This window comes from Fusarium proliferatum (assembly GCF_900067095.1).
Source record: "Fusarium proliferatum ET1 genome assembly, contig: FPRO_scaffold005, whole genome shotgun sequence".
NCBI lineage: Eukaryota > Fungi > Ascomycota > Sordariomycetes > Hypocreales > Nectriaceae > Fusarium > Fusarium proliferatum.
Genome location: NW_022194794.1, coordinates 256,964 through 283,486, shown reverse-complemented (window position 1 = coordinate 283,486; position 26,523 = coordinate 256,964). Strand labels below are relative to the sequence as shown.

General features: G+C 48.2%; 12 protein-coding genes across 12 annotated transcripts; 4 read left to right on the top strand and 8 right to left on the bottom strand.

Annotated features, from left to right (window-relative positions):
- Positions 1 to 766: 766 nt before the first annotated feature.
- On the top strand, positions 767 to 1,196 carry FPRO_10311 (uncharacterized protein; the record flags this gene model as incomplete). Its single annotated transcript, XM_031231263.1, has 2 exons — positions 767 to 1,096; positions 1,140 to 1,196. The coding sequence occupies 2 exons, from the start codon at positions 767 to 769 to the stop codon at positions 1,194 to 1,196; spliced, it is 387 nt and encodes a 128-aa protein (XP_031081316.1).
- A 789-nt stretch (positions 1,197 to 1,985) lies between these two features.
- On the bottom strand, positions 1,986 to 3,193 carry FPRO_10310 (uncharacterized protein; the record flags this gene model as incomplete). Its single annotated transcript, XM_031231259.1, has 4 exons — positions 1,986 to 2,339; positions 2,387 to 2,679; positions 2,737 to 3,056; positions 3,099 to 3,193. 4 exons carry the CDS (start codon positions 3,191 to 3,193, stop codon positions 1,986 to 1,988), a joined length of 1,062 nt encoding a protein of 353 aa, XP_031081315.1.
- Positions 3,194 to 3,778: 585 nt separating this feature from the next.
- On the bottom strand, positions 3,779 to 4,694 carry FPRO_10309 (uncharacterized protein; the record flags this gene model as incomplete). The annotated part of the gene is made up of 2 exons (XM_031231258.1): positions 3,779 to 4,425; positions 4,472 to 4,694. The coding sequence occupies 2 exons, from the start codon at positions 4,692 to 4,694 to the stop codon at positions 3,779 to 3,781; spliced, it is 870 nt and encodes a 289-aa protein (XP_031081314.1).
- Positions 4,695 to 7,095: 2,401 nt separating this feature from the next.
- On the bottom strand, positions 7,096 to 7,599 carry FPRO_10308 (uncharacterized protein; the record flags this gene model as incomplete). The annotated part of the gene is made up of 1 exon (XM_031231257.1): positions 7,096 to 7,599. One exon carries the CDS (start codon positions 7,597 to 7,599, stop codon positions 7,096 to 7,098), a length of 504 nt encoding a protein of 167 aa, XP_031081313.1.
- Positions 7,600 to 8,402: 803 nt separating this feature from the next.
- FPRO_10307 (uncharacterized protein) lies at positions 8,403 to 9,890 on the bottom strand (the record flags this gene model as incomplete). The annotated part of the gene is made up of 2 exons (XM_031231256.1): positions 8,403 to 9,050; positions 9,099 to 9,890. The coding sequence occupies 2 exons, from the start codon at positions 9,888 to 9,890 to the stop codon at positions 8,403 to 8,405; spliced, it is 1,440 nt and encodes a 479-aa protein (XP_031081312.1).
- A 1,810-nt stretch (positions 9,891 to 11,700) lies between these two features.
- On the bottom strand, positions 11,701 to 12,980 carry FPRO_10306 (uncharacterized protein; the record flags this gene model as incomplete). Its single annotated transcript, XM_031231255.1, has 3 exons — positions 11,701 to 11,875; positions 11,939 to 12,432; positions 12,486 to 12,980. 3 exons carry the CDS (start codon positions 12,978 to 12,980, stop codon positions 11,701 to 11,703), a joined length of 1,164 nt encoding a protein of 387 aa, XP_031081311.1.
- Positions 12,981 to 13,532: 552 nt separating this feature from the next.
- FPRO_10305 (uncharacterized protein) lies at positions 13,533 to 13,991 on the bottom strand (the record flags this gene model as incomplete). The annotated part of the gene is made up of 1 exon (XM_031231254.1): positions 13,533 to 13,991. The coding sequence occupies one exon, from the start codon at positions 13,989 to 13,991 to the stop codon at positions 13,533 to 13,535; it is 459 nt and encodes a 152-aa protein (XP_031081310.1).
- A 1,047-nt stretch (positions 13,992 to 15,038) lies between these two features.
- On the top strand, positions 15,039 to 16,346 carry FPRO_10304 (uncharacterized protein; the record flags this gene model as incomplete). Its single annotated transcript, XM_031231253.1, has 1 exon — positions 15,039 to 16,346. One exon carries the CDS (start codon positions 15,039 to 15,041, stop codon positions 16,344 to 16,346), a length of 1,308 nt encoding a protein of 435 aa, XP_031081309.1.
- Positions 16,347 to 16,715: 369 nt separating this feature from the next.
- Positions 16,716 to 19,422, bottom strand: FPRO_10303 (uncharacterized protein; the record flags this gene model as incomplete). Its single annotated transcript, XM_031231252.1, has 6 exons — positions 16,716 to 16,976; positions 17,030 to 18,223; positions 18,272 to 18,410; positions 18,469 to 18,692; positions 18,746 to 19,027; positions 19,081 to 19,422. The coding sequence occupies 6 exons, from the start codon at positions 19,420 to 19,422 to the stop codon at positions 16,716 to 16,718; spliced, it is 2,442 nt and encodes an 813-aa protein (XP_031081308.1).
- A 999-nt stretch (positions 19,423 to 20,421) lies between these two features.
- Positions 20,422 to 22,194, bottom strand: FPRO_10302 (putative alpha-glucosidase (maltase); the record flags this gene model as incomplete). The annotated part of the gene is made up of 1 exon (XM_031231251.1): positions 20,422 to 22,194. One exon carries the CDS (start codon positions 22,192 to 22,194, stop codon positions 20,422 to 20,424), a length of 1,773 nt encoding a protein of 590 aa, XP_031081307.1.
- A 791-nt stretch (positions 22,195 to 22,985) lies between these two features.
- On the top strand, positions 22,986 to 24,626 carry FPRO_10301 (putative maltose permease (MalP); the record flags this gene model as incomplete). The annotated part of the gene is made up of 1 exon (XM_031231250.1): positions 22,986 to 24,626. The coding sequence occupies one exon, from the start codon at positions 22,986 to 22,988 to the stop codon at positions 24,624 to 24,626; it is 1,641 nt and encodes a 546-aa protein (XP_031081306.1).
- A 295-nt stretch (positions 24,627 to 24,921) lies between these two features.
- Positions 24,922 to 26,466, top strand: FPRO_10300 (uncharacterized protein; the record flags this gene model as incomplete). Its single annotated transcript, XM_031231248.1, has 1 exon — positions 24,922 to 26,466. One exon carries the CDS (start codon positions 24,922 to 24,924, stop codon positions 26,464 to 26,466), a length of 1,545 nt encoding a protein of 514 aa, XP_031081305.1.
- Between the last annotated feature and the right edge of the window lie 57 nt (positions 26,467 to 26,523).

Below are 26,523 nucleotides of genomic sequence, written 5' to 3'. Positions count from 1 at the left end.
AATGCTGATGGCCGTGAGTGGTGTTCATGCGCTGTTGGATTGGACGTGAGCGCTGTTCTTTGCGCTCTGGAGATCCATCAATGAGGTTCGTGTCGGAATCAGGTACCGCAATGGTGAGTCCGAGATGGGATGACTGTAGTCGGTCAGCTTCGTTGTTGCGATACGGTTGAGTTGATCAGATTGGGTGCGGCAACCTCGATTGATTTTCTTTCGCGCAGCAAAGATCCAATTGGCGCTGTGCTCGCAAGCACGATTGTTCAATGGGATCAGTGTTCAAAACATGAGTCAAGTTGAGCTTCATGGCCATAAATTGCATGCCGCACGCTTGACTCGCCCAGGTTTGCCTTGAGCGTGGTGGCCTTGGGGAACGAATTGTGGGTCCAGGCCAGTAACAATACAGTGTCCACTTCAGCACTTCCACTGCCGTCCAAAGCGCCAACTCAACTGAACAAGTCTATATGAATCACAGTCTCAACGAATGAAGGCCAGTGCTTCTTGCATAACCATCAGCCCTTGCCACTGCCAGACCATTGCCAAACCGCTATGACTAGCAACAAGCTCCACAACTCTCCACACCTCTAGCTGACCCTTCGTCTTCTTGACTCTGGATCTCTTTGATCCTTCTTCATCAACTTCATTTTGACCTTTCCTTAGACATCTTACTTTTGCCAGCACTCTCTCACATCCACACAAGCAATCCACCTCAAATCACGCAGGTTGGTTCACGTCTTCTCTTCTGTTCCCCGCTAACTTCAAAGCACCAGAAATGTCTGGCATTAGCGAAACCAAGCGCCGTGATCTCTACGCCAAGATTCAAGCCCTGGAAGAACAGGTCGAGGAAGCTAAGCAGCTTGTTGAGGTCCTCGAGGCAAACCTCAAGACCGCCAGACGATCCGACACGAACGCCGGTAACCCTGGAGAGGCCAACAATGGTCTCAAGGAAGGGGAGACTCGAGTTACCTTGATCGAGAACGAGCGAGGTCGATTTGTCAAGTGGACCACTGGCCCGATCCTCTTTCCCGCAGCGGAGTTTGCAGAGAAGATGGGCCTTGATTTGGAGAGTTTCTGGGCTGAAAACGGACCTGGCAGTCAAAAGGTACGTTGACTCCTTCATTCCCATACCCATCTAACAGTGCAAGACTACCGACGACAAGGCTACGAAGGAGGGAGACTGGGAGATTGTCGAACAAAGCTGACGTAGAAGGACAATGATGGATATTGGGTGTTTTGTGGAAGATGGCAGCCATTGTAGCCTACCGCTTTGGTGGGTGATGGCGTATTAAGTTGGCCTTTTGTCATTGTATACCCCATCTTAGATTGAGTCGGAGATCAAATCATCAGGACACTTAGTAAACTAATGCCATGTAGTACATTTTGCTTTATAAAATCCGGGTAACACTCAATCTCAATCATCGTGGAAGTGCTTGGATGTTGAAGTTGCCATAGTCGCGAAGCTTGGAAAGTAAGTCTTTAAGCTGAACTTCAGACTCTTTAATAGCTTGAGCTCCGTATCTCCCTCAGAGCACAACTCCCGCTTCCATATCCCTACCGATGAATTGTCCATAAAGGCTGCAAACAGTTTAAAACATCTCCATCCCTGATGCTTAGACTTATACAGCCGGGACGGCGAGAAAGATAATCAATTCTCATTGCAAAAAACTGAACTTGCACTGACTTTCGGGTATTCATCTTCGGGGTAAGCATGTTGAAACAGCTGTCTTACTGTTGCTCCAGAGGCTAGGGGATGAGGGAAGACACAGAGGCTTGATCTTAGATGGCAAACGGACTTGAGTAGCTTTACCTAGATTTAGCCTAAGTTTATTTTGTCGCTCTGCCTGATGCTGTCTGGTTCCGGAAATGAGATCATCCAGGAATTAATCTTCAGTACTTTGGCGATACCAGTCGCCTAGAATCAGAATGAAACATGGCCGACCTGGCGACTGATGTGCGGTATGGGATGTAAGAAGAAAGAACTCATCCTTTTATTATTCAACACCAGTTTCTCGTCTTAACCAGGGATGAAAGTATGCTTCGGCGCTGTTGAGCCGATCCTCCGGGAGCCAGGTAAGTGTGCCAGCCAAAAAGTCAAGAAACTGATCTCTATCCTCCCCAGACAAGTTTGTTTCCAGAGATTTCAGTGCGCCCTCAGGGAGAGGAACAGGGCCGTGCCACCTCCCCTCAGCATCCCAGTACTTACGCGTCTTGTCGCTCCTCCTGAGGAAAACATCTGGCGGTGGTCCAAGGAGCGCAGTCATCGCCGCTAAATGATGAGCGTCGTTGAGCTCTCCAGATTTATCGTATACACGAAAGATGCCTTTCTTGTGCAAAAGGTCCCAGGCCTGGGTTCGTCAGCTTGATTCCATAAAAGATTAGACTCTTTTCTTACTAAAAGTCCCACGCTCCAGACATCCACAGAATTACCCCACGTCATGCCGAGAATGACCTCAGGAGCACGGTATGGCAACGGCATGGCATTGCCACGATGCACCTTACCGATACGTGCCTGTCCGAGATCACAGATTGTGAGCGCGCCAGCTCCTCCCAGCATGTACTGTGAGACGTGAATGACTGTTCCGTCGAGGAACTTTCGGGCTGAGGGGCGGTGAAGTTCATTATCTTCCACAGTCGAGAGGATCGAGTCGTCTGTCAATGCAACAAGAAGGTTGTCCGAATGAATTTCTTCACTGTCAGCTGGATCTTTTACAGATATTCTTTCACGGATTGTCATGAACTTACCGGTATGAATCACGTCAGCATCATGAAGATAATTGAGACCTAGCAATGTCTGGTCGAGGGCGGACGTGACAAGAGACTGCTGGAAAACATCGTCTTGCTGTAATTCTTGTAGAGTCCTGAGGCTCATCCCCAATGGTAGCATGACGAAAACCTCATGATCTCCATGGGGACCACTAAGCTTGAATGTATCCCGGACTTCTCGTACATGCTGGCGACCTGCGTGGTCCAAATCGAGGCTAGACAAGTGTTTAGAGACAACCAGCTCTTGATTATGTTTCAGCGTATTGATATGGACCTTTAACACCCAGAATCTTCCATTTCTGGTAATGTCAGCATGAGATTGACATTGATGAGGGGCGTACCCAAGATCTCGAGATAACCATACAGTTGAACTCGTGCCGTAGCCCAGCTTCGCAACCACCTGATACCTCCCGTGAATCACCTGGCCAATGCGCATTGAGTAGTAGTCCTGGCACCTGTAGAGGGGCAGCCTTTCCTCTTCGACTAATACAGATGAGTCAATTATCTCGAAGCCACTTGATGGATATTTGCGGGGCAGACTCAAAGCGGAGTCCTTTGAGTAGCTTAAGCGGGACGTTGTCGGTAATCTTGAAGCCAAGGACCAACGCAGACATGGTCGCAGGAGCTTTGTTTTAATCATGGCTGTTTTCTTGATGGAGTCAGCTACTGGAAGCTAAGCGCCTCAGATAAAGGTTATCGTTGAAAAGTCAGGTGACAGGTGGACCAATCATCCCTAGCCAATTGGGTGCGCTTGGGTTGTTCTTGTTTCATAATGTTTTATTGCACTTTCGCGCCTTGCGTATCCAAAGTTCAATGAGCTTGGAGCCCTGTATCTTTGAATCTCATTCACACCCCAAATTCATAGCTAGAAATATTTGAGATCACGTCTTATCCAAGCCGAGCTTATCTCCTCTGAAGCCGGTTCAGCTTCATCCATGACATGATACAGACCATCGACTCCGCCAGCCCCTACTTTGTGCTCCTAACATGGTGCGGCTGATTCAGACACGACGACCAATGTTCATCCAGCAACCGGTGGCCAATCAAAAAGAATTTCTCCCCCTCGCATATAAGGCAAAGGAGCATGCTTCTTTTCCTTGTCCCTGGCCTGGAACTCATACACCAGACAGCCGGCCTGCAACGAACCGCCTGTCCCCCCATTATTGCAACCCCTGTAGGCTTTGGCGAGAAACTCTTGACACACACGTGCTTCGGGCTTGTATCCCTCTTCTAATGGATCAGTAACGTCCTGCTCAGTCTTGCCATTCTCTAGTTCACAGCCGTCCTTCCAGTAAACGTTGTATAGATAAGGCGCGCCGTATATCCATCGTTGATAAGAGATGAAGGTACTATTGTCACCTTTCTTGATCATCTTTGACCCGGTCTCCGGACACGCAAAGCCTGCGTAGTTCTGTTGCGAGATTTGGTGGATGTCTTCGTGTTTTCCAAACTGGTGCCGACCGAAACAATTTATGTCATGCAATTCCAAAGATGTCTCGGTATCATTGGATTTGTGACTCGATTCCTCGTTTGATCCGGCTTTCGGCTTGCCATTGGACTTTTCATTCCCTTCGATATCATTTGACACCGTACCGTTGACCTTCTGATCAAGCCTGCCAGAGTCAAATATTTCTCCCATATCCAGGGGCGAATTCGGTTTACTAGCGCCTATCGCAAGTTAGTGACGCTTCTCTTGGCACCTCTGGACTCTTACATTGATCACACTTCTCTGAATCATCACCGCAGATAGATTCTTTGGTGTTCTGGACTTTGGCAGTGGGTTTGGGTTTGAACCAATCCTCAAATCCTTTGACTACATCTTGCGGGGTCAGAATCTTATCTGCGTTTGTCGCCAACGTAGCTGGTTGAAGGTCTACAGGCCTGGCTGCACAGATCCGGATGCTCTGCAGCAAAACAATAAGTGAAACAACATGCATGCTGTATGGGTATTGGGTTTTACTTGGGCTTTCCGTTTGGCGCTGTTGTCTGTGGATGGTAGTGGTGGATTTTATGTAGAAAGGAGTCGGGGGCTATTTATACTTATTACTCATCTAGATACATGAAGCTCCGAAAGTCTAATTGAACAAGCTTTATTACTTATTACAGAAGCTTTCGTGGAACTAAAGTTAATATGTCTGCTGTAGTTTTAAGCTTTCGTATCCCGTCCTGTTCCTAGTGACCCTTAATCCTGGAGCGAATCATAGGAGTTGGGCATTGGTCTTGTTCGAGCTTGCAGGGAAGAAGTCACCTGCCAAACCATGTTTTTTCATGCGTGTACTTTCATCTTCTGTGCCGGTATTAGTCTAGAGTATTGATTTGATCCACGAGCGGCATCACTTCACAAATGTTGATGTTGCCGTCACGATAGACTGGGATGATTTGATGCAAGGGAGGGCCGATCTTGCAAGTGTTCGGGGGTCCATTTCCCTGTCGGTACAAACCGACTTCCCTATCGAAGGTTTCACGCCACCGATCAACAAGGTTGGTCACTGAACGTTACGACTCAATCAAGGCCTGAAGTGGCCACCACTGCAAATTGCCACTGCTGCTGCTACGTGTGAGCAAAGATGGCCCACAAAAGTAAGACAGAAGCCCAGAGTTTCAGGCACATCAAAATCTTTCCGAGGCTTTCCCAAACAACCTCACGCATCGCTATCGCAAGCCAAAAGCCTTCCAACAACGACCGTATTTGCCGTTCACATCCTCTTGACTCCCTCTTCGAACCGCGCCCAACACCTCCCCTAGCGAGGCCGATCGCCGCAAGATGCAAGACCTCGAGCTAGCTTTGGCCAAGGCCGAGCGTGAACTAGAGGTCTTTTGTATGGAGACGAACCAGACCTCCTCCCTTCTTCCTGTCGAGGACGCTACCCAAGACAACATACCAGAACATCCCTTACCTAGGTCAGCTGCTGTCACATCCGTCTTCGCTCCATTTCAGTGCCGATGGAGTTGGTGTCGCTTGTCTCCTCTCGAGGTCAGTCATTCCCAGCCTTTTCGAGCCGACATTAACATCTCCCTAGATTCCCTCGCCCTACGTATTCCCTTTTTGGACGACACGATCCCTGTCATTGGTCCTCGATATTAAGCTTAACCGAAATGTGGACATCCACGTGTTCATCGGGACATCGGGAAGGCGCGCCTCCACGGTGGACCAGGTCCATTGAATGACGATAAATTGAAGCGAGAGGTGCAGCTGGAATACAAAGGTAAATACATGACGAGACCTCCGTTGAAAGAGGCTAATCACTGACGCGAGGTGCAGAGGGAAAGCGAGTAGCCGACGGTCAACCCGGTCTCTATAGAAGTCTGTCGGAGCCTCCAAGATGTCTATTCTACTCTCTCTATTAGTTTTAAGCTCACAACAGATTCGTAATGTGCTTTATCAGAGAAAGGCGGTTGATTCATTATGCGCGCACCTAGTTTTAAATAGAGTAACAAGGCATGTCTTTACAGAACGAGAGAAAGAGTGATGAGGCCAGTAGTTGAGGCAGTGAAAGCTCGTGTCTAAGCTCTGCGTCGGTTCAGTTGCATACGTGACTTCAGCCGTTGCGGCGCCAGTTTCAGGCAAGTTGTAAGTCATGTAGAGGTAAGAGTTGTCAGGCCTCCATCGGAATCTGTGACATGTGAATATAGTGGTTGTGCCACTACTAGTTGCACTAAGGGCAGTGACACTAATCGTTGGAGCTGTGAAGGTGACAGTTGTCGCCCCTCAGCGGGCATGGGCCGCGACAGTGGGCAAGTAACAGTTGTAGTCGTTCCGTCAGGAGGTGTCAATCCTCCATAGGGGTAGTACAAGGTCATCACAGTAGAAGTGCCACCAGCAGTCATGAAGAATTGTAGTCAGACAAGTCGTGAAAGCGAAGGAAGCATGCTACCTTGGACAGAGTTTCCAGGGTTATAGGGCTTCTGGTGGCGTCGTTCAAGGTTCTCGCTCAGTACATGTTCCCTTTTGGGACGACAGAGTCTCTCCCATTGGTCGTCGACGTTTAAGCTTGTCTGCCACGTGGGCTTCCATTTGCGTGACAGTGATTGAGGAAGGTGCGCCGTAAGGCACTTAAGCAGCTCTCTATTTACTCCTCTTACTCAAATTCAGTCGTCTCAAGCATTTTTAAGGTTTCTGTAGACGTCTGTGGCAGAAGAATATTTCGGGGCGGTTACCCAGTAGAAATACAAATAGTTTGTAGTGCAAGCCTGCAAGTAGAGGGAGGGTATTAGGGATCAGAAAACAGCAAGTCGATAAAAGCATTGGCAGCAAACGAATTGACTTCTAGTCCTGTGCGATCGCATATTTGCCCTTTCAAGCCTAGCGCTCCCCAGCCACTATCCCCATCACAAGCCTCAAAGCGTGAGCGTCCAGAATTCCCCGGTCAATTCAACGCCCCAATCATTGTGATTCTGTGTCTCAATCATTTCGAATCCTGCCTTTTTATACAATCGCCGTGCACCCTCCAAGATGCTCTGCGTCCAGAGATCGATATGTTGATACCCCGCTTCTCTCGCGAAATCGATGCATTTCTGAATCAGGGCTGTCCCAACACCAAGGCCTCTTGCGCTTTCATCCACCAATAGCAATCGTAGCTTTGCAGTTTTTGGCTTTTTGTCTTGTACCAACATGATGCAGCCGAGGAATGACCCGTCTTTTTCAGCAATCCAACAGCCTTCTAGGTCGGGTTTGAAGTTGTCGAGGAAGTCGGCGGTAATTCTTGAAATGAGAGATTCGAAACGATGGTTGAAGCCGTATTCTTTCGCATAGACTGCACCGTGTCTATAGGTTATGTAGCCCATGTCACCCGGTTGGTGGCTGCGAATGGTAAAAGGCGGGGAAGATGCATTGCGAGTCATTGTGAAGAAAAAGAGAAGGATGATGATAGTATCGTTGAATTCTTGATTGAAGCTTTATCTTTTATATATAACATTGCAATTCCTTAGTTCTCGTCGGTGGGTATCACAAATGTCATTCAGAAGGCGCATTTTCAGCCGTCGACGGTTAATGTCAATTAAGGGCGCACGGCAAACTCTGCACCTATTCTCGCTCGTGCCAAGACGCACCTTTCCGTACTCATGCCCTGGAACGACCGCGTTATCGCCGTATTCCCGAAGGCCTGGAAGGTGCTGGAAATTGGCGGAATCACAACCATATCCAGGCTTAATTTTTAAGTTCTTTCTTCCCTGGTATTTTACCTTTTTTATGGTCTATATCTTCTTTAGAAAAATGTACCCTTTTTCCCTCTGCTACACTACTAACCTCGCTTGAATCCTTTTTTCCCCTTGTTATACTATTAGCCTCATCTGAATCCCATTTTCCCGTTGCTATACTATTATTCCATTTGAATTATAAGTTAAATATCCATCCAAATTTTCATGATAAACAAAATCCATAAATCTACGAATAGTATGCAGCAGATTTAAACTCTCAACCACAATAATTCATTACGAAACGATAGGCGTGAGCTGGTATCGCATCACGTCGCCAACACAGAAGCTTAAAAAGTCAGTCGTGGAGTGACTACCGTTTCCTTCGACTGAAACTTTACGAACAACAAAATCCAACGCCTCACAATCATTGCCTAGGAGACAGAATGAACGATGAAATGCCATGTAATTGATAACGCTACAGGCAGAAGTCTATAGTACAAGCAGATAATTCAAGAGTTGTCTCCACAAGAGAAAACACCACGAACGCCACCGTCAGAGTTGAAGATGTCGAGAAGTTCAGTGATGGATGCCCACAGACCAGCTGCGTTCATGAAAAGTGACATGATGATGAGGAGCGCATTGACGATTGTCAAAGAGATCTTCTTCCAGTCGCGGAAGTATTGGCCCTGGTTCATGTGAAACCAAAAGACGGCGCTGAAACCGTAAGTGAACCAAGAGATTGTTGTCGCAGATGTGATGGAAAGGATCGAGTCAAAGACAGGAATTGCGTTGGATAGAATAAAGACAACAATCCAGAAGCCAGTAACGGAAGCGATCCAGGTTGACCAAGACTTGACAGAGTTGGAGGTGACTTCGTTGAGGTTACCGGTCCATCTCATGACATTGACAAAGATATACTTGGATCCAATGTGACCATAAGCGAGGCCGGTAGCGAAAATGGCGGGAAGGGCGATGCCGAAAGCAGCTTTCGCAAAGGTGGTCGAGGTAGATCCCAAAATGGGAGAGGTTGTGTATTCGGCTCCGAGACAGTAGAAGATGACGGCGAAAACGACATACATGGTCATGGAACCGCATTCAAGGACAGTAAGACAGAACTTGAAGTCTTCGAGGGGATTGGTCATCTCAGCGAGGTAGCTCTGTCACCAGTTAGGAAAAAGTCGTAGTTATATATGTGATGTACTTACAACAAAGCTCAGATTGGCAGCATACGCAAAGACAATCTTCAAGCAAGCATTGAGACCGTCTCGAAAACTAGGATTCCCAACAATGACAATTTCCCTCTTCCACTCAGCCATGTTATCGACGCCCTTGGGACCTTGAACACCAAGAACAACCATGACTAGAATGCATGCAGCCAAAACACTAAGAGCATTGGGGATTCCAAGATGCGACACAAACTTGGTGGTGCGAGGGATGCAAAAGATGTAGCAGGCTGCGCAAGAGATGAAGATGAAGACAACAGTGCAAGCTGCATGGCTGCTGATTGTGTTGAGGGCAATTGAGAGAGTGACCATAGCTGAAGCAGCGACAAAGATGACCTGAACCATCATCATGGCACCGGCAATGCTCTCCAGGGTCCTTCCACCAACGAAGCGGGTCATGTCGACGATGTTCAGCACCTGGGGGTGTAGTCTGTAGTATTGAAGCAACTCATAGGCTGTATACCATGAGATGACACCAATGCCGATCAAGGCGATGATACCGGGAACGAGACCGAGGGTCTTGAGTGTTGACGGGAGAGACAAGATACCAAGGCCGATCTGATTGGCGAACAGGATAAAAATGGTGTCCCATCGCTTCAGGGTTCGAAAGTTCTTGCCGCCTTGGGAGTAAATGTTTGTGTTGTCAGCAGACTCTTGAACAGTCTGGAAGTCATGGCCGTGACCCTGAGAACTAATCTCGTGCTTGAGGCCATCACTATCAGAGCTAGGATCATGAAACTGTCCAGCAGTTTTGGCGACGTTATCCTTCTCCATATTGCGTATTGGTAGTTGTCACTTGGACAATTAAATATATGATATAGATGTTCTGAACGAAGGCTGGAAGCTGAAGAAGCAAGCAAGTGGAATTCACCCGGCTTTATATCACTCGCCTCACGAATCTACGCAGCGATGGTCCGACGGATAGGGGCTGGGCAAGACACTGAGACGTCATGGCAGTGGTCTCTTGATTGGTCCGCACCAAGTATCGCCGCTGAAATCAAGGCTGCATTAGACTCCATCACGGTGGATATCGCCAGACACGGAAGCCCCATGGGGGTTTATGAAACGTTCCACATCGGTCTATAAGAATTCGGGCAGACTCGGTCAGTGAGACGTTAATGTTATATCCACCGAGGAAGTTGTCCGGGCCAGTCGGATACTGACCAGAGCTGCGCTTTTGCTAAACAGACTCAGGGTCCTTGGAAATTAGACCGAAGTAGTAAGTCTGTGCTTTCTTGTGGCTCGGTATCGCCGGGGTTGACGTCAGTGCCTGTCTTGACGCGTCTAGAATTTGAGCCTCATTTAGCCGCCAACGTTAACACGACGTCGACAAGATGCAGATGGTGTACATTCGTGATGTTTCTTCATCTCTTTTTCCGCCTTTTATCTTTTTTCCTTTTGTTATCTATCTTTTCCTCTGCGAAGAAGACTCTCAAACGCGAGGCAACTTTGACCATTTCTTGGCATATTATGGGCTCATCATACTATGACTAAACCATCTCCATTCTCGCCTTGGCAAACTCCATCACCAGAGTCAAATCTCCATAATAACCCACATTTCGTGTCCCTCTAATCACCAGACAATGCAAATGCTTTGCAAAATCAGGTCCCCGAGTCGTGAGATATCGAGTTTTCATTACTGATGAGAACCAGAATTCTCAGGAGCCCCATGGGGAAGGCGGATATTCCCCAGACGTGATTGAACTGTCATACTTGGCAGTGAATATCACCAAGAGCATCACGGAAGATGCAGCAGAGGATGTCGGCATGCGTGGTAGATCTACGCCACTATGTCGAGTTATGTCATTCCGCTCACTTTAATTCCTTCTAGAAATTCCATGCTTGCTAAAGATATTTTTGGTGGTCACAGCTTGCGCGGCGCTTTAGCTTACTATCCGGCAAAGATCTACACGTCACACCAATCCGGATAAAGACACGAGTAAGTTACCGATGCACTGACATCAATCAGCAGATCGTTGACGGTAACCTTCCTTAATGAACAAGGAGAAGGCCTCAATCACTGTCTCAGCGATAAGACCAATTACACGTTGATATCCTCGTATCAATTCACTTGGCAAGGGGTAACAGAAACTGGAAACGGATAATGCTCGCGTTGGGGCATGCACGTCCCGATTGTAGATCCTGGCTTTAACATGATTATGCGCGATTTATTCTAGAATTCTTCTTCGTTTCATCAGCGCATATTAACCGCCTGTTTCATGATTGGATTCCTTCGGTCAACAGCGGGAACGCCGGGATATGCGTGTATATCACTGAGGACTATAGAATCTAGACAGACCAAACCGGGAGATCCTTGCGACGAATCATACGTGAAGTGGCATGCTTAGGCTGACGGAATGACCTTCCTGTTAGCAGTCGACAATGGAGGTAGCCCGTCGTCACTAGTGCAGAGGTCAGTAATTAATGGTTTCATGTTTGACATCTTTAGATATGGGGAGCCAACCCACTTATCATCGCGATTGCGTAGGGTTGACTATCTCGCCCTAAGTAGTAGTGAATCTCTCGTGAAGATAGCCTGAAGTTCAACTCGTTGAATCTACCCGGAATACGAGATGAAATCGTGCTAAATCTTGATGACCACCTTTCCTGCATGCTTGCCAGCATAGAGATAGTCAAATGCTGTTTGCGACTCCTCAAACGGGAAAACACGGTCCACAAGCGGAGAAAGAGAAACCTTCTTCTCTTCCAGGAACCGATTGAGGTTTATATAATCCGCCTTAGAGCCAACAGCGATTCCCCTGGGGCATCATTTATTAGCGCGTTTCCTCAATCACCTAGATTCTGGCAAATTAGTAACTCACTTGATCCTAGCAGACTTGGTCATCAAGGCCATGATCGCGGCAGGCTGCCAGTCACCACCGATACCACCTAGAAAGCCAACCAGTGACACTGTACCGCCTCGCTGGCGTAGGAAGCTGATATCCTGGGGAACCGACCCTGGACCCGCATTGTTGATGACAAAATCGACACCTTGGCCGTCAGTCAAACGCCGGACTTCTGCTCCTTGATCTCGGGTAGTTTTGTAGTTGATGCCGCGGACTCGAGGGTCAAGTTTCTTAACAGCTTCAAGCTTCTCGTCCGATGAAGATGTGATGATTGGCTGGATGCCCGCCGCGAGACAAATCAGGAGGGCGAACATGCTGACGCCTCCGGTGCCTATCTCACTGTTATTCTCAGATGGAAGAACTGGAGCATGGATCAAACCTTGCATGAGAGCGCTGCGTGACTTGGATGCCGTGGTCAAGCCATCAAGGGCCGTCCATGCTGTGACACCAGCGATCGTGATAGTAGCCGCCTGCATCAATCACTTAGCAGGATTTACAAAGAGTACTAGAATTGCTATCTTACCTCTTCCCATGATAACTGCTGAGGTAGCTTCACAAGATGCTTATCTTGGTAAACGGCGTATTCGCGAAGAACACCAGCGGTGTCTCCACCAAGACCATAAAGAGGTTCGTCTTCAGATCCCGTGATATTGTTGAGGTCACTTATAACCGAAACATGGTCTCCGGTAGCAAAGCCTTCGACGGCTGAACCGACTGCGACGACCTCGGCAGCAGCGTCAGAGCAAGGAATGCCTCGGTCTTCCATTGTCATCGGATATATCCCGTTTAACATGGCAACATCGCGGAAGTTGAGTGAGACTGCGTGGACCTTGATCAGGACATCGTTCGGTCCAAGTACGCGTGGCACGGTCTCGATGGACAGTTCAACGGTCCGAGGAAAATCGCCAGTTGTACGTCTAAAGGCTCGATAGGTCTCGGGAAGTGACATATTTGTCTGGGGTAAGTAGTTGAGTAGAATATGATGTGTAAGAGCGAAGCAGCCGACGGTATGAGGCATGTTTATATAGAAAAAGGTCCGTACGGGGGGCATTGCTCCCTTGTATGCTTGCGGAGTTTAACTACTTTGGAATTCCGCAGGTGCTCACGGCTAGCATAACCTCGATATCCAAGGGTGACAAAGCTACCAGCCCTCGTTGAGAGTGTGCTGCAGTAGATCAGCCCCAAGTTATCGGTGCAAATGTATTTCGTGAGCGTCATTGGGGTTTGATATGGAGATTGTCACTATTCTAAAGTCCGCATTAGTGCGGAGAAATATACTTGTAGCGGAGTTGTGAGAACTCATTTCCTGATAAATCTTAGTCTCTGAAAACTTGGTGGGTGGGAATTAGAGATTAATAATCCTGCCCGGCCACAAAGCTGAAGCCAATGCCAGACAGCGTGTGCCTGGTGTGATCTACATGATGTCTCGGAGCACATGATCGTGCCAACTTTCCAAATGTAGCCTCAAGAGGATGATGCTTCCAAGCTAGGGCTTCACAAAAGCTCTCAGCGAAGGACTATGAACAGTCCCAGATGATCCAATCGCCAATTCCCTGTCTAAACCAGGTCCTTATTCCTCCTCCCATTCCGAAGGGCGACCATCTCGAGCCCAAACCCTCTCAGCCTTACTCCTCCAAGGAGGCGGCGCAATTCCATTAAACCTCCAAAACTCGCGCTGAGTATCAGTAACGGTAATCTCCCAGTCGTAGCCCTTATCAGCGATGTATGGCTTGATCGTAGCGTTGATGTAATCGCTGAACTGTTTAGGGAAATCCTCCATGTGAACACCCTCATGACTGTGAACAGCCATGTGCTGGATAACCAGTCGAACAAAAGGCTTCTCGTCTCTGGCTTCGCCACCAACAAAAACATGGCCCGTGGGAAGGGGGATGAATTGAACGACGACGTAGAAAGCGGGAAGGCCGTTTTCGCCGCGAGAGTAGATCTTGGTGATGTCTTGGGCGAACTTGTTTCGGATCTCTTGGGAGGCAAAGGTGCCCTCAGTGTGATAAATGTTCCAAAGAGGCATGGTGAGAGTAATTCTGATTGGGATGAAGTTTGTCTTTGAGTGGTGATGTCGAATGAGAAGTGAGTGGATGGTAACGGCTGTTTTGGTCAGTGGAAGATGCCTGGCTTTTATGCTCCATGATTTTCGCTTGCTTCCTTCACCTAGATTGCTGTTGAGAGCTTCGGGCAAGGGTAGAATTGTTGTTTAAACGTTTCTCAACCAGGTCACCATCTCGAGATTGGCCTCTATCCCAACAAACTTGTCTATCCAATCAAGTCTCTATCCCAACGATTTATGTACCTTTTAATAATCACCGAAGGCTTCGGCTTTCATCCTACACAATTCTGACCCACTTCCCCGAGCTTGTACAACCCCAACCGGCAGAGTTATGTAAATTCTAGCGCATCTCATTATGATTATTAATTATTCCCGACTATGACCAAACGGTGGGTTTTAATGTATTATCACCCTTTGGATGCTGACATGACGGGAATTGGACATGCTGTTTCAATATTTTTAAAAGCCCGGATTAGCAATCTTTACAGTACTATGGGTGCAGTCAGTTCAATGCCGTCGCATCTTGATCAATCTAGGCACCACTTATCGGGCACTCACCAAACCTTCGGTGAGCACGGACTTCGGACACCGCGTCGGGATGATCTATTTGCACCGAGGAAGGATATTACACTCTATCATTACTGAACTGATCTCATGAGCACTTTAGCTAGAGAATAAACTCATATAAAAAAGGTCTCGAGAAGGCCTTGTCCTTGAGGTCAACCCAATCTGATACCCTGTAGCAACGTTGACTTACATCTGAAACTCGCTACGCCAGGGAATTGCTTGGCGCCAGCTCTCATCACTTTGGCCCCCAAAAGAGGGTCCTATGCACCCTTGCGATTGGACACCTCGAGCAAATCAGCCTTGATTTGAGCATTGCGCCTCACGGGCAATCCGGTTATGCCTCATATCATCAATCGATAAATAAATAAAGGCGCCTGATCACGACTACATCAAAGTCCCTGGAAATCTTGAACATAGCTCTTGAGTTCATACCGATTAATCGCGATGAACATCCATACAGCACTCAGATCAGGTCCGTTGTTGGGCATCAGCCTGGACAAGGATGCATACATTCCAGGCGATTTCATCACCGGCCATGTATTTCGACAGTTTCAAACAATAAGTCCCGACGCAACTGTGAGCATCTGCATGTTTGGCCGAGGGAGGACAATTGGAGTTATCGGCAACAACTCCCAAGAGTACCGAGGCATTTTCGACCTCTGCTATCGCCCAAAGATCATCTTCCAGGGCCCTATACATATCGAGTCATCAAAACACAAACACAAATGGCCGTTTACCGTTCAGCTTCCGAATTACGTCAATGATTCTACTCCTTTGGCTCCCGTGAATCACATGCCACCATCGTATATGCTTCGGACGAAGAATATGGCAGCGGTTATTGAGTATGTGATCAAGGCAAAGATCACAATGACTGTTCAAGGTCACGAAGAAGTCCTGGAAGCTACATTTCCTTTCAAAGTCCTATGCGCCACTCCGGAATCTCCAATCGCAGATTTTCAGCTTAAACGATATTACTACCAGCGTACAGTTTCGAGCCATCGGCTTGTTCCTGGAATGCAGGATACAAAGGTCTCTTGGAAAGACAAGATCAAGAAATCTCTCCATAGTTCGAAGGATCCAGCATTGGCCTTTGATTTGTTTGTTGAAGTGCCCAAGGTCGTTCAGCTGGATAACCCGACACCAATACCGTTCACGCTCCTAGTGTCGCCGAACTGGGAAGAAACGAGCGACGCTATTCGAGATGTAGCGCAAGACGTCGAGCTTGTATCGGTACGCATCAGTGTTGTCACCACCACGACAATTATCTGTCATGCGGGGTTACAAGTACCGGAAAGCACAGAGATCGACCTTGGACTCAGCCAGGCTATCAAACAGCGCGGCACAATACGGATCCCATTTACAGCCGATTCCCAGCCCATAGATATTGGAGAAATGATTAACCTGCGCATTGGTCAGAAAACAGGCTACCCCCAACATTGGACATCTGTGCAGTCCGAGTTCACGCACTCATTCCAGATATACAACATCCGTGTTTCACATCAACTAAAATGGTCAGTACAGTGTGAAATCGCAGGCGAAAGATTCAAAGCAGAAGGAAAGTCTGATTTGCTCATATTGAAGCCGAGCGATGATAGGCCGGAATCGCAAGATGTTGTTCTGGAGGCTGGAGAGAGGATACCGCTGCGTCAAGATTCATCGTGGATTAGGCCGCCTGCAGAGGAGCAGCTACCGAGCTTTTTAGAGGCGCAGAGGGATGAGCAAATCAGTGAGGGTTTGTTAGGTCATGGCTGAGATTGGTGGGAGAAGGAGAGCAAGATGGCTGTGTCGTAAACCTTTCATGAGTTTGGTTAGAGGATTTACTGGTGCAATTACAACAACACAAGCTTGGAGGATAACCTTATTGCTAGTGGATATGGGTCCTTCGGAAGCAAGAAAGTATACCGTGACTATCTAGAAGCTTACTTTGCATTTAATGAGAACAAATAAACAGGCATTTGGGGCATAGCCCTAATAGGAGCTTGCTAACGGCTGTTGTTATTTATAGCTTTCCCGTGACTAAGTTACCAGATAAATAATTAGCCTGGGTACATAGGCGAGTGCTAATTATGAATCTTAAATCAATTTCGGAAGTTTCGTAGACGCTATGTAATGGAATCACTATCAATCACGCTTCAATGCCTCCACTTTAACCCTTGCCTCTTTCGCGATCTCCTGATCACTCTCCAGTTCTTTAATATCCCTGTTCAGTTGCATTCTCAGCTGACCTGCCGTTTTGTCCTCTTTCGTCATGTCGCTGACTTCTTGTTTTGGAAGGCTGAGAACATATTCAGTTGTCATCTTCCTCAAAGGGCCATTTTTGTCCATCACAAAACCCTCCACTATGGTTTGAGTGACATGGCTAATGAATGACTCCAGGGAAATCTATGTTGGATCAGCAAATCTGGTCTTTAATTATGGCCAGGTCTGGCCCTTACCCCATAATATACTTTGATAACATCATGTATATCGTGCACCATTCTGTCATGGTTTGAAAAATCCATATTCATCCACATCTTGTCCAAAGTCTGCCTTGAGATAAGGTTTTGGGGCTCTTCACCACCGGCCCCAAGGTAGAAAGCTCTGGCGTATCTCAACAATCGCCAAGATTCCAGTTTAGTTCTGAACTCATTGTTGGTGGTTTGAAGAAGCTCCTTTTGAGTTTCTTGTTCGCAGTACTTGTCCAGTTCTTGTTGGGCTTTGCTCAGTGTCTCACAAAACATTGAATGAAGACGGTTTTTGAGCTCATGATGCAAAATCATGGTGCCTCCAGAGTCCGGGCAAACAAAACGCAGAATCTCCTCATAGCTTGACTTCATTGCATCTTTGACTCTGTCCAAGTGCTCTTGTGCTATAGAGCTCCACTTGGATACTTGAGCTCGATAGATGACCGGATAAATGTCCGAGTTTACCACGCCAGGCGGTTGAGACGCGCCGAACCTGCGAAGTTTGCTCTTCACCGTGTACTCAAATTTGCCATAAGGCTCGACATGCTCATACTCCTCAAATGCCGGGATCTTTTTCAGCTCCTCCATGTAATCCTCTGGCTCAGGGACCGTAAATAAGATTTCTCCCGCTGTTTTCGACTGCTCCTGTTTCTTGTCGATGAATGCTCCGTATGCGATGCAAACGGCCCGTGGATCCACGCCCTCGTTGTCAAACCTCCAGAACCCGCCAACCCATCTCATGACCTTGTCAAACTGGGTGTTGATGTGATTCAGCTCTTGTCTCAGGTCCATGGTCTCTGACTCGAGTAATCCTGGTCGTCTAAGAGCCAATGTGCATCTGGAGGAGTACTCGCGTACGAAGTGGTTGAGATACTCCTGTTTCTGACTATCATTGAGTCGAGGTTCACCCATGTCTTTGAGCCTGGCACGCTTCTCCTTTAGCCTTGAATTTATGTTGTTTTCAAGCTTTGGAAATGCCTTTTCAATTTCGTGAGTCAGAATCTCCCCAAGATGATCTTTGAGTTTCCTGCTTCCTCTGCGTTCACTGTGTATCTGAGACCAAGGCTTGAGGCTGAAGAACTCATCCTCATTGACGCGGGACTCTGACGTCTTATTACAGACGACAAACATGCCATCCACGAAGATCGAGTCTCCGTTGACAATATTACTTTTTGCTGAAATGACCTGACGAATGTTAGCGTCCATGCATCACAAGTTCGAGGATTGACTGACTGCTCGCTCGGCTTCTTCGCGATCCGCTTTGTCACACTTTGTGAAAACGCCAACCAGTCGCCTCTTGTCTGATATATGTTCCTTGCAAATCTGATAAGCCCGTTGATTTCCCAGGTCAGAAGTTGCGGGTATTGTGCATCTAGCCTGCGATTAGCCTTTGAATTGAACTTGGCAATGTCATTTGACAAGAAACGTACATGATTGTGTTTTCCTGTCGGGAGATGTATTCCTTAGCTAGTTCCTGTGTCCCGAGGGGCTCAGGTTCATTGACACCATATTCTGAGGAGATGAGGCCTGGGAGATCCAGAATGTTGAAAGGAGATCTGTGAGGTCCTTCAAGTTCAACTCTGACAATATCTGGGACAAAGTTTTTAGCCCCTATGCCTTGACCCTTTCTGATGCCAATTTTATTCTCAGAGAGCTGGATGTTTTAGTCAGAACTCGGTATACCCCAGTTAAATGGCAATCACTCACATCCTTAAGCGCAGCCTCAAATACGTCCATGGTCAAAGTGTCTCCCTCTAGACGGTACTCGTCTGCAGCAGCATCAGCTCGTTGCAAGCCGTTCACATCTCGTGGTGCGCGTTCTAGTGAAATACGAAATCGTTCCCTACTGCCCTGTGCACTAGGGCTACGGCGCGAAACGACACGAATTGGAAAGCGTGTACCAATCCCAGCCATGACGGGGAATGAAATGTCAGTCAATGTTCTGAGCAGGGATGATTTCCCAGAAGATTGTTCCCCTACGACGACGAGCTGGACAGTATCAGCCTGAAACTCGCTAAAATGGTATGAGAGTCTAGACATACCTGTGGAATGGCCAAGTACTTGTGGGAGCCACAAGCTTGAAGCCTATCAATAGCATTGAAAAGGATTTGCCGTTTCTCGTTATCGAACGGATCATCAACAATCATTCGAGAATCGGCGGGCTTATCTCCGCTAGTAGTTGATGAACTTCGAGGGGTAGCATTAGCCGTTCCTTCGGATGGACCTGCGTCTTGCGAACCAGAAGAATCAGCAGACGTGGAACCACTGTCTCCTTGCTGAGTGTGGCGGTCATCGTAGCCAGAAGATGTCTCTCCCGTTTCAGAAGACATGGTACTCTTGTTCATATTCTGAGATGACTTTGAAGAAGGGTTGTACAAAGACATTGCGGGTTGAAAAGTTTGTTTTGTGAGTGACTGGGTTTCAGATAATGTAGTCTGTCAGCAAAAGTCGGAAAGGCGATACAGGGAACAATCTCAGGAGTTCGTCTCCTATATAAAAGTACGGTACCAACGGATGCCAGGTCCTCTGACCTTTCGGCGCTTTTACCCATAAGGAATGACGCCCGTTGGTGCAGGTGGTTTCGTTGTTGGCTCATGGGTATGTTACAGCCCTCTTCAACTAAAAGGGGGAGGAAAGAAGGGAGGGCACGCATAAGTGTCGAATTGAGAGGTTTTCTCAGCTGTTGGTCGTTAGCTTGCGTCACTAATTGCTTCAGAAAGAGGCATTGCGAAGCTGCGCCGCTGCGCAGGAGATTGTGATGCAACTTGGTGTTGGTTGAATACCCTGCAGCTGCATTTCAGCTTTCCTAATCCAGTAAGGCACAACACTTCCATCAAGGATCACGGAAGCTTCCGCGGGCACCCCTAGAGCAATCCTCATACGAGTAATGATCCGTCGATTTCACTAACGGACTGACTCAATGGCCTTGTACAAGCTAATCCTGAATGATCGTTAGGAACGGGGTACGCATACCCCATTCCTAAGTATGGCTTTTTACTTGACAAGTTAGAGCTACCTTGCTGAGATAATGCCACAGAACTATTAGAGCGGAAAAATGATGGCCTTTGGAATTTACAACGTTCGCATTTGGCATCAACTAAATGTTCAATGCAGTGAGGAATTGGAGGAGAGAGCTTCATGGCAGCAAAGATGTCCAATTTGTTGGTCCCCAAGATGACCGGTGCCTGCGGGGTTATCCAATAGGAATGCTAGTATGTTGTTTTAGAGGCTAGAGAGAGAATACCACTGCGTCGGGATTCATTGTGGACTAGGCTATCTGTTGAGAAAGCACTGCCAAGCTTAGCGAAGAATGAACAGACAGTAACTGAAGATGCACCTAATAGTAACTGGAAACGCTCTTATTATTTATGTCTATGCCATGACTAAGTCACCAAGTAAACCCTTCCTTCAAACGGCGACAAGACACCCGTCTGCTCCTTTCCAGCATGTGTCGACATGATGGGCACCAACTTGACTTCCTGTCCACTAACACCAAGCTCTTCACCCGTCAGAGGACTCAACGTCTTCTCCTCAGAAGTAAAGTTCAAAACAACCGCAACTCTAGAACCATCTACCTGCGACTCCTTAACAAAAGCATAAACATCAGGGTCCTCCCGCCGGATTAGCTTATAATCTCCATACACCGTCAGGTCAGAAAACTCCTTTCGGAAACGCAGTGCCTTCTTCCAGAATGAAAGCACGCTGTTTGGATCATCAAGCTGAGATGCGACATTAATCTCACGCGATAGAGGATGGGCTTGCATCCAGGGCTCTTTAGGTTGGTCTGCTTCGGAGAAACCGCCGTACTTTGAGTCACTCCAGCAGATAGGGATACGAGCGTGATCTCTAGCTAGATATTGAAGAGCGTTGAAGGCCTTGTCGATCTCTCTTTCATCGTTCGATCGCTCCTTGACTATATCGAGGAATTGGTAACTCTCGATATCCACGTAGTTCTCTAATGGGTAACTCTCCTTGGGGGCATTGACGGATCCGATTTCTTGTCCTTGGTAGACATACTGCGTACCGCTTAGACAAGACTGCAGCAAAGCCAGTAGCTTAGCGCCTGCCACTCGGTACTCTGGACTATCGCTTGTGAAGCGTGACACAGAGCGTGCTTGGTCATGGTTCTCCATGAACACAGTCGTCCAAGCATCAGTACCCTGAATCAGACTCTGCGTCCTCCCAAAAGCATCTTTCAGCTGAGGAAGCGTATAATTCTTCGGTACCGTCTCGTACTTATGCGTCTTTCCAAACCCGATATCCACGACATCAAACTGGAACACCATATTGAGCTGCTTCTCTTTCGCGCTCACATATCTCAGGACCTTTTCCAGATCCGGTGTATGAGGCAGTTCTCCGACTGTAATAGCGCCATACCGCTCAAGAATCTCGTTCATCTCGCCGAGAAACTCGTGCATGCGAGGTCCGTTGCAGTAGAGAAGACCAGCAGGCTGGTATTTCGCTTTCGGGTCGGTGATGGGCGCGTCGGGAAAGTCTTGGAGCTTGGAGTACATGTTGACGGTGTCGACTCTGAAGCCATCGACGCCTCTGTCGAGCCAAAACTCCATCGACGAAGCATAAATGGCGCGACGCGTCTCTGGGTTCTCCCAATTGAGATCGGGCTGCTCTTTTGCAAAGAGGTGTAGGTAATACTCCCCCGTTGTCTCGTCCCACTCCCAAACACTACCGCCACCGAAATTGGAGCGCCAGTTATTTGGGGGAAGACGTTGACCTTCTGGGGAATACTTGGCAGGTCTCCAAATGTACCAGTCACGCTTGGGACTATCCTTGCTGAGTCTTGACTCTTCAAACCAAGCGTGTTTGTCAGAAGTATGGTTGATAACAAGATCAAGCATAATCTTCATGCCCTTTTCGTGTGTCTTGCGGATCAACTCTTCCATATCCTGGAGAGTGCCGTATGGAGCGTAGACATCTTCGTAATTGGAGATATCATAGCCCATGTCGACCTGCGGGCTGTCGTACATGGGACATACCCAGATGACATCAACGCCTAGGCTGGCGATGTAGTCTAGCTTGGATATGATGCCTTGCAGATCACCCATGCCATCGCCGTTGGAGTCGCAGAACGATGCAGGGTAGATTTGGTAGATGATGGCCTGCTTCCACCATTGCTTTGAGCGTCTGCTGACAGTCATTGTGAGATCAAAAAAGAATAATTTAATTCAGAACTTGCTTCATGCAAAGAGAATGATCCGAGTAGATTTAAATATCGTCTGACGGTAACTTACCCGCATTCATTCCCCAGATCACGACCGTTCCCCCGCACCATTCGGTCGGACCGACCAAATAGTTCCGAATGAAACCCAACCCTCCTCATCTCAAAGTCTGCGGAGTCTCCATCTCCAACATCATTGGTCTAATCTCGGACCGACGACATAATTAAGTCTTGATTGGCTCTTGGCCGGACCGACGAGAAGTCCAAAGTCTAATCCCTCGTCTTCATTTCCCAATGCCTCACGAGCATCTGCTGATCTCCGCCACTTTTGGTGTCTCAGTGGTCAATGCTCGGTCCGATGAGTAAACCCCAGATTTACATGATTGTCTCCCCATGGGGGAGGTGAGGAGAGACAACGGAGAGGCTCCTCTACTGCTAACCAGACTCGAACGTCCTCCAGAGTCTCCCCCTAGAGATTTAACCTTACAATGTGGCTGACGCCCGGTCCAACATGGCTTCATTTACGCTTAATTCTAGACCACTCTGGTCTAGCACCGGTCTTTTCACGGCCAACCCCGCGAAAGTAATCCCCCTTGCGCTAACAGTTGGCCCAAACTTTGCATCATGATCCTGTTTTTCCAATATTTTCGCTTCTCGACAGCTTCAACTCCTTGAACATCTCCGACTATAAGATGTCGCGTGTCGCTCACTAACTCACATCCATCATCACTCATCTCACCTTCTAAGTCTACTACTCATTGATCACCCACCATGTCTGATAGCAAGGTTGACAATGGCATCGCCCCCGTAGCGGTGCCAGTCGACGCCAACGTCGCTCATGAAGCCGCTGCTGCTACTGAGGCAGAGCACAACATGGGCCTGCTACAGTCGTTCAAGCTCTACAAGAAAGCTTGTCTCTGGTCCATCTTCCTCTCCCTCTGCATTATCATGGAGGGCTTCGATGTTGTCCTCCTCAACAACCTCTTCGCCTATCCTCCTTTCCAGAAGAAGTTTGGTGTTGAGCAGCCGGATGGCAGCTATCAATTGACAGCTGCCTGGCAATCTGGTCTCTCGAATGGAACTCTCTGCGGTCAAATCATCGGTCTTTTCCTCAACGGTATCATCGCTGATCGCTTCGGCTATCGCAAGACGCTCATCGGTGCTCTCATTGGCTGCATTGGCTTCATCTTCATCATCTTCTTCTCCGAGACTCTGGTCCAGCTTCTCATTGGAGAGATCTTCATCGGTATTCCCTGGGGTGTCTTCCAGACCCTCACCACTACGTACGCCTCTGAGGTCTGCCCTACCCACCTCCGCGCTTATCTCACCACTTACGTCAACCTCTGCTGGGTTCTCGGCCAGTTCATCGCCTCTGGTGTTCTTCGCGCCATGGTCACCCGCGATGACGAGCTCGGATACAAGATCCCCTTTGCTCTGCAGTGGATGTGGCCTGTTCCTCTCATCATTGGAATCTACCTTGCTCCTGAGTCTCCCTGGTGGCTTGTTCGTCGCGGCCGCATCGAAGAGGCCAAGAGATCCCTCGAGCGTCTCACCGTCCGCAACAGCAACGTCGACTTCCGTCCCGATGAGACCATTTCTATGATGGTTCACACCAACGAGATGGAAAAGGAAGCCCAGGCTGGTACTTCATACTTTGATCTCTTCAAGGGTGTCAGTCTTCGCCGAACTGAGATCGTCTGTGTTACCTGGATGATTCAGACTCTCTGCGGCGCTACCTTTATGGGTTACTCCACCTACTTCTATCAGCAGGCCGGTATGGCTGTTGAGAACAGTTTCTCCATGTCTCTCGGCCAGTACGCCATCGGCGCTGTCGGTACCGTCTTTTCCTGGTTCCTCATGGGCTGGTTCGGTCGTCGAACCCTCTACCTCTATGGACAGCTTGCCATGTGTGTCTTCCTCCTGACCATCGGCTGTGTCGCCTTTGCTGGCCGTGACAACGTCGCTGCTCAATGGACCATCGGATCTCTTCTTCTCATCTACACCTTTACCTACGATTCGACCGTCGGACCCGTCTGCTACTCCCTCGTCGCCGAGTTGTCTTCCACACGTCTCCGAACCAAGACCGTCGTCCTCGCTCGAAACACATACAACATTGTCGGAATCATGACCAACATCATCACTCCTCGCATGTTGAACCCTTCTGCTTGGAACTGGGGTGCCAAGGCTGGTTTCTTCTGGGCTGGAACCTGCTTCCTCTGTGCCGTCTGGACTTATTTCCGTCTTCCTGAGCCCAAGGGCCGAACCTACGGTGAGCTGGATGTTCTCTTTGAGCGTGGAGTTCCTGCTCGCCAGTTCAAGACTACAGAGATTGAGCGTCTGGATGCCGAGTTTCAGACCAAGGAAAAGGCTAGTGCTGTGTATGTTGAGAAGGTGAACAGCAGTGCTTCTTAGATGGTTCGCGACAGAATGTCAATGAAATAATGGAATAGTTGTCATAGTTGTCATAGCGTAATTGTTAGTACCAAGACATGAATTGTTAACATACCTTGATACCTGCCTCTATCGTATTGTGACGTGTCAAATGCCGGAACTACCCCAGTAATACTCCGTACTCCAGTTGAGGCTTGGCTAGACTCAGCTCGTCTGAATGTGGCGATGTGGGGTTATCAACAGACTTTAGCGTGATAAATCTCGTGCATCGACTCCGCATCCCTTCTCGATCACTTCATTCCTCAATCAACAAACAATGACCGGAAGAATCTCAAAAGCCTGCGATCCATGTCGAGTTCGCAAGGTCAAATGCAGCGGCTCGGTCCCTTGTTCACAATGTGGCCATCTCAATCTGGCGTGCGTCTACTCCGCTGCAACCTCCAAGCGAAGACCAACCGTGCGAGGCCGATTGGTAGCGCAGATTCGAGAGGGGACAAAGCCTGATGATGCAAGGTCCAATTCTGCTTCTCCACAGACTGATGATCCGTCGCCTGTCGCTTACAATGCGATACCGACGAGCATTGGATCGGTGTACTCTTCAGACTTTTTTCTCAATCTGTTACTCGACTATGAACGCGTGGTTTTTCCCGTCAATCCAATTGTTCTTCCTTCGGAGATTGTGGCTGCAATTGAGGCGATGGATCAAAGCTTTGAGGATGCGGCTCTTGTATACGCATACGCTGCTGTCACCATCAACCTGACACAGACATCTTGGGACTCGGAAGGCGAAGCACCTGTCAGAATCACAGAGCTCATGAACCTCAGCTTCAAAGCGCATAGGCAATCTGAAATGGGCGTTGGCATTCTCGGGAGGCTACCAGTCACAGTCAAACGTATTGTCACATGCGTATTTCTAGAGATCTGTCTCATGGCGTTCAAGCGATTCGACCGCAGTTTTGTTATTCTTCGAGAAGCCATTGCAATGATTCAGATGCTCGACTTAGATCGATACAAGGATGCCTCACTAACCGACCACGAACTAGCCACCCGACAGCGTCTGTACTGCGAGATTTCCATCCACGAACGTTTCCTCACAATAGTAGCTGGCCATCCTGCTATTCTTCCGATGCTCAGCCCAAGTGTCCCAGCACCAGACCATGAACTTCCTCCCCACGTTAACCAGGGCTTCAATCGGCTGATTGAGCTGTTTCACGTATTGGATGATACCTTTTTGGCTCACTGGAGAGCCCAGCAAGATCCACAGGCTACGGCTCCAGAAATGACTGCTGCGTGGATTGAGCATAAACAAGCTCAGCTTGATCAGAACGAGATTGATGCTGCGGAGACTGATAATGCTTTGGTGTCGAGTGGCTGGGGTTTGTCGGAGCTTCAGCATGTGGACCTGTTCATCACAAGATTATGGATGAGAATTCTGGTCTGGCAGCTTGCGTTATCCCAAGGGCTTCTACAGTCTGCAGTTCCGCAGAACTCTCATGAGGGCTTTTCGATGCATTTCCCCGCCCAGCGCCTTTCGACTCAATTACGCAATGTGGTTCTCCGATTGGAGAGGGTTGAGAGCATTGGACTGCATGGATCTGGGATCCTGCAGAAACTATTCGAGATTACGAGTACCGTGGCTGATGTGTTGGCGCTGCCGATTGGACCAGGCGAAGAACAAGATGCTGAGGCGAGAGTTGAGGACTTTTTGTTCCTCGTCACGTTTCTATTGAGCTTTGATAGGATTCATCAGAATCAGAGAGAGTACTTGAAGGAGAAGTTGAGCGCTCTACAGAGGGAGCAATCGGGATTTCAAAATCTGGCTACGTATAATCCGGACGGTTGGTGTGATCAGCAGCAATAGCACGCAGTCCTGTAGCAAATTAATACCAGGTTTACTTAATGAATGACAGCTTTTAAA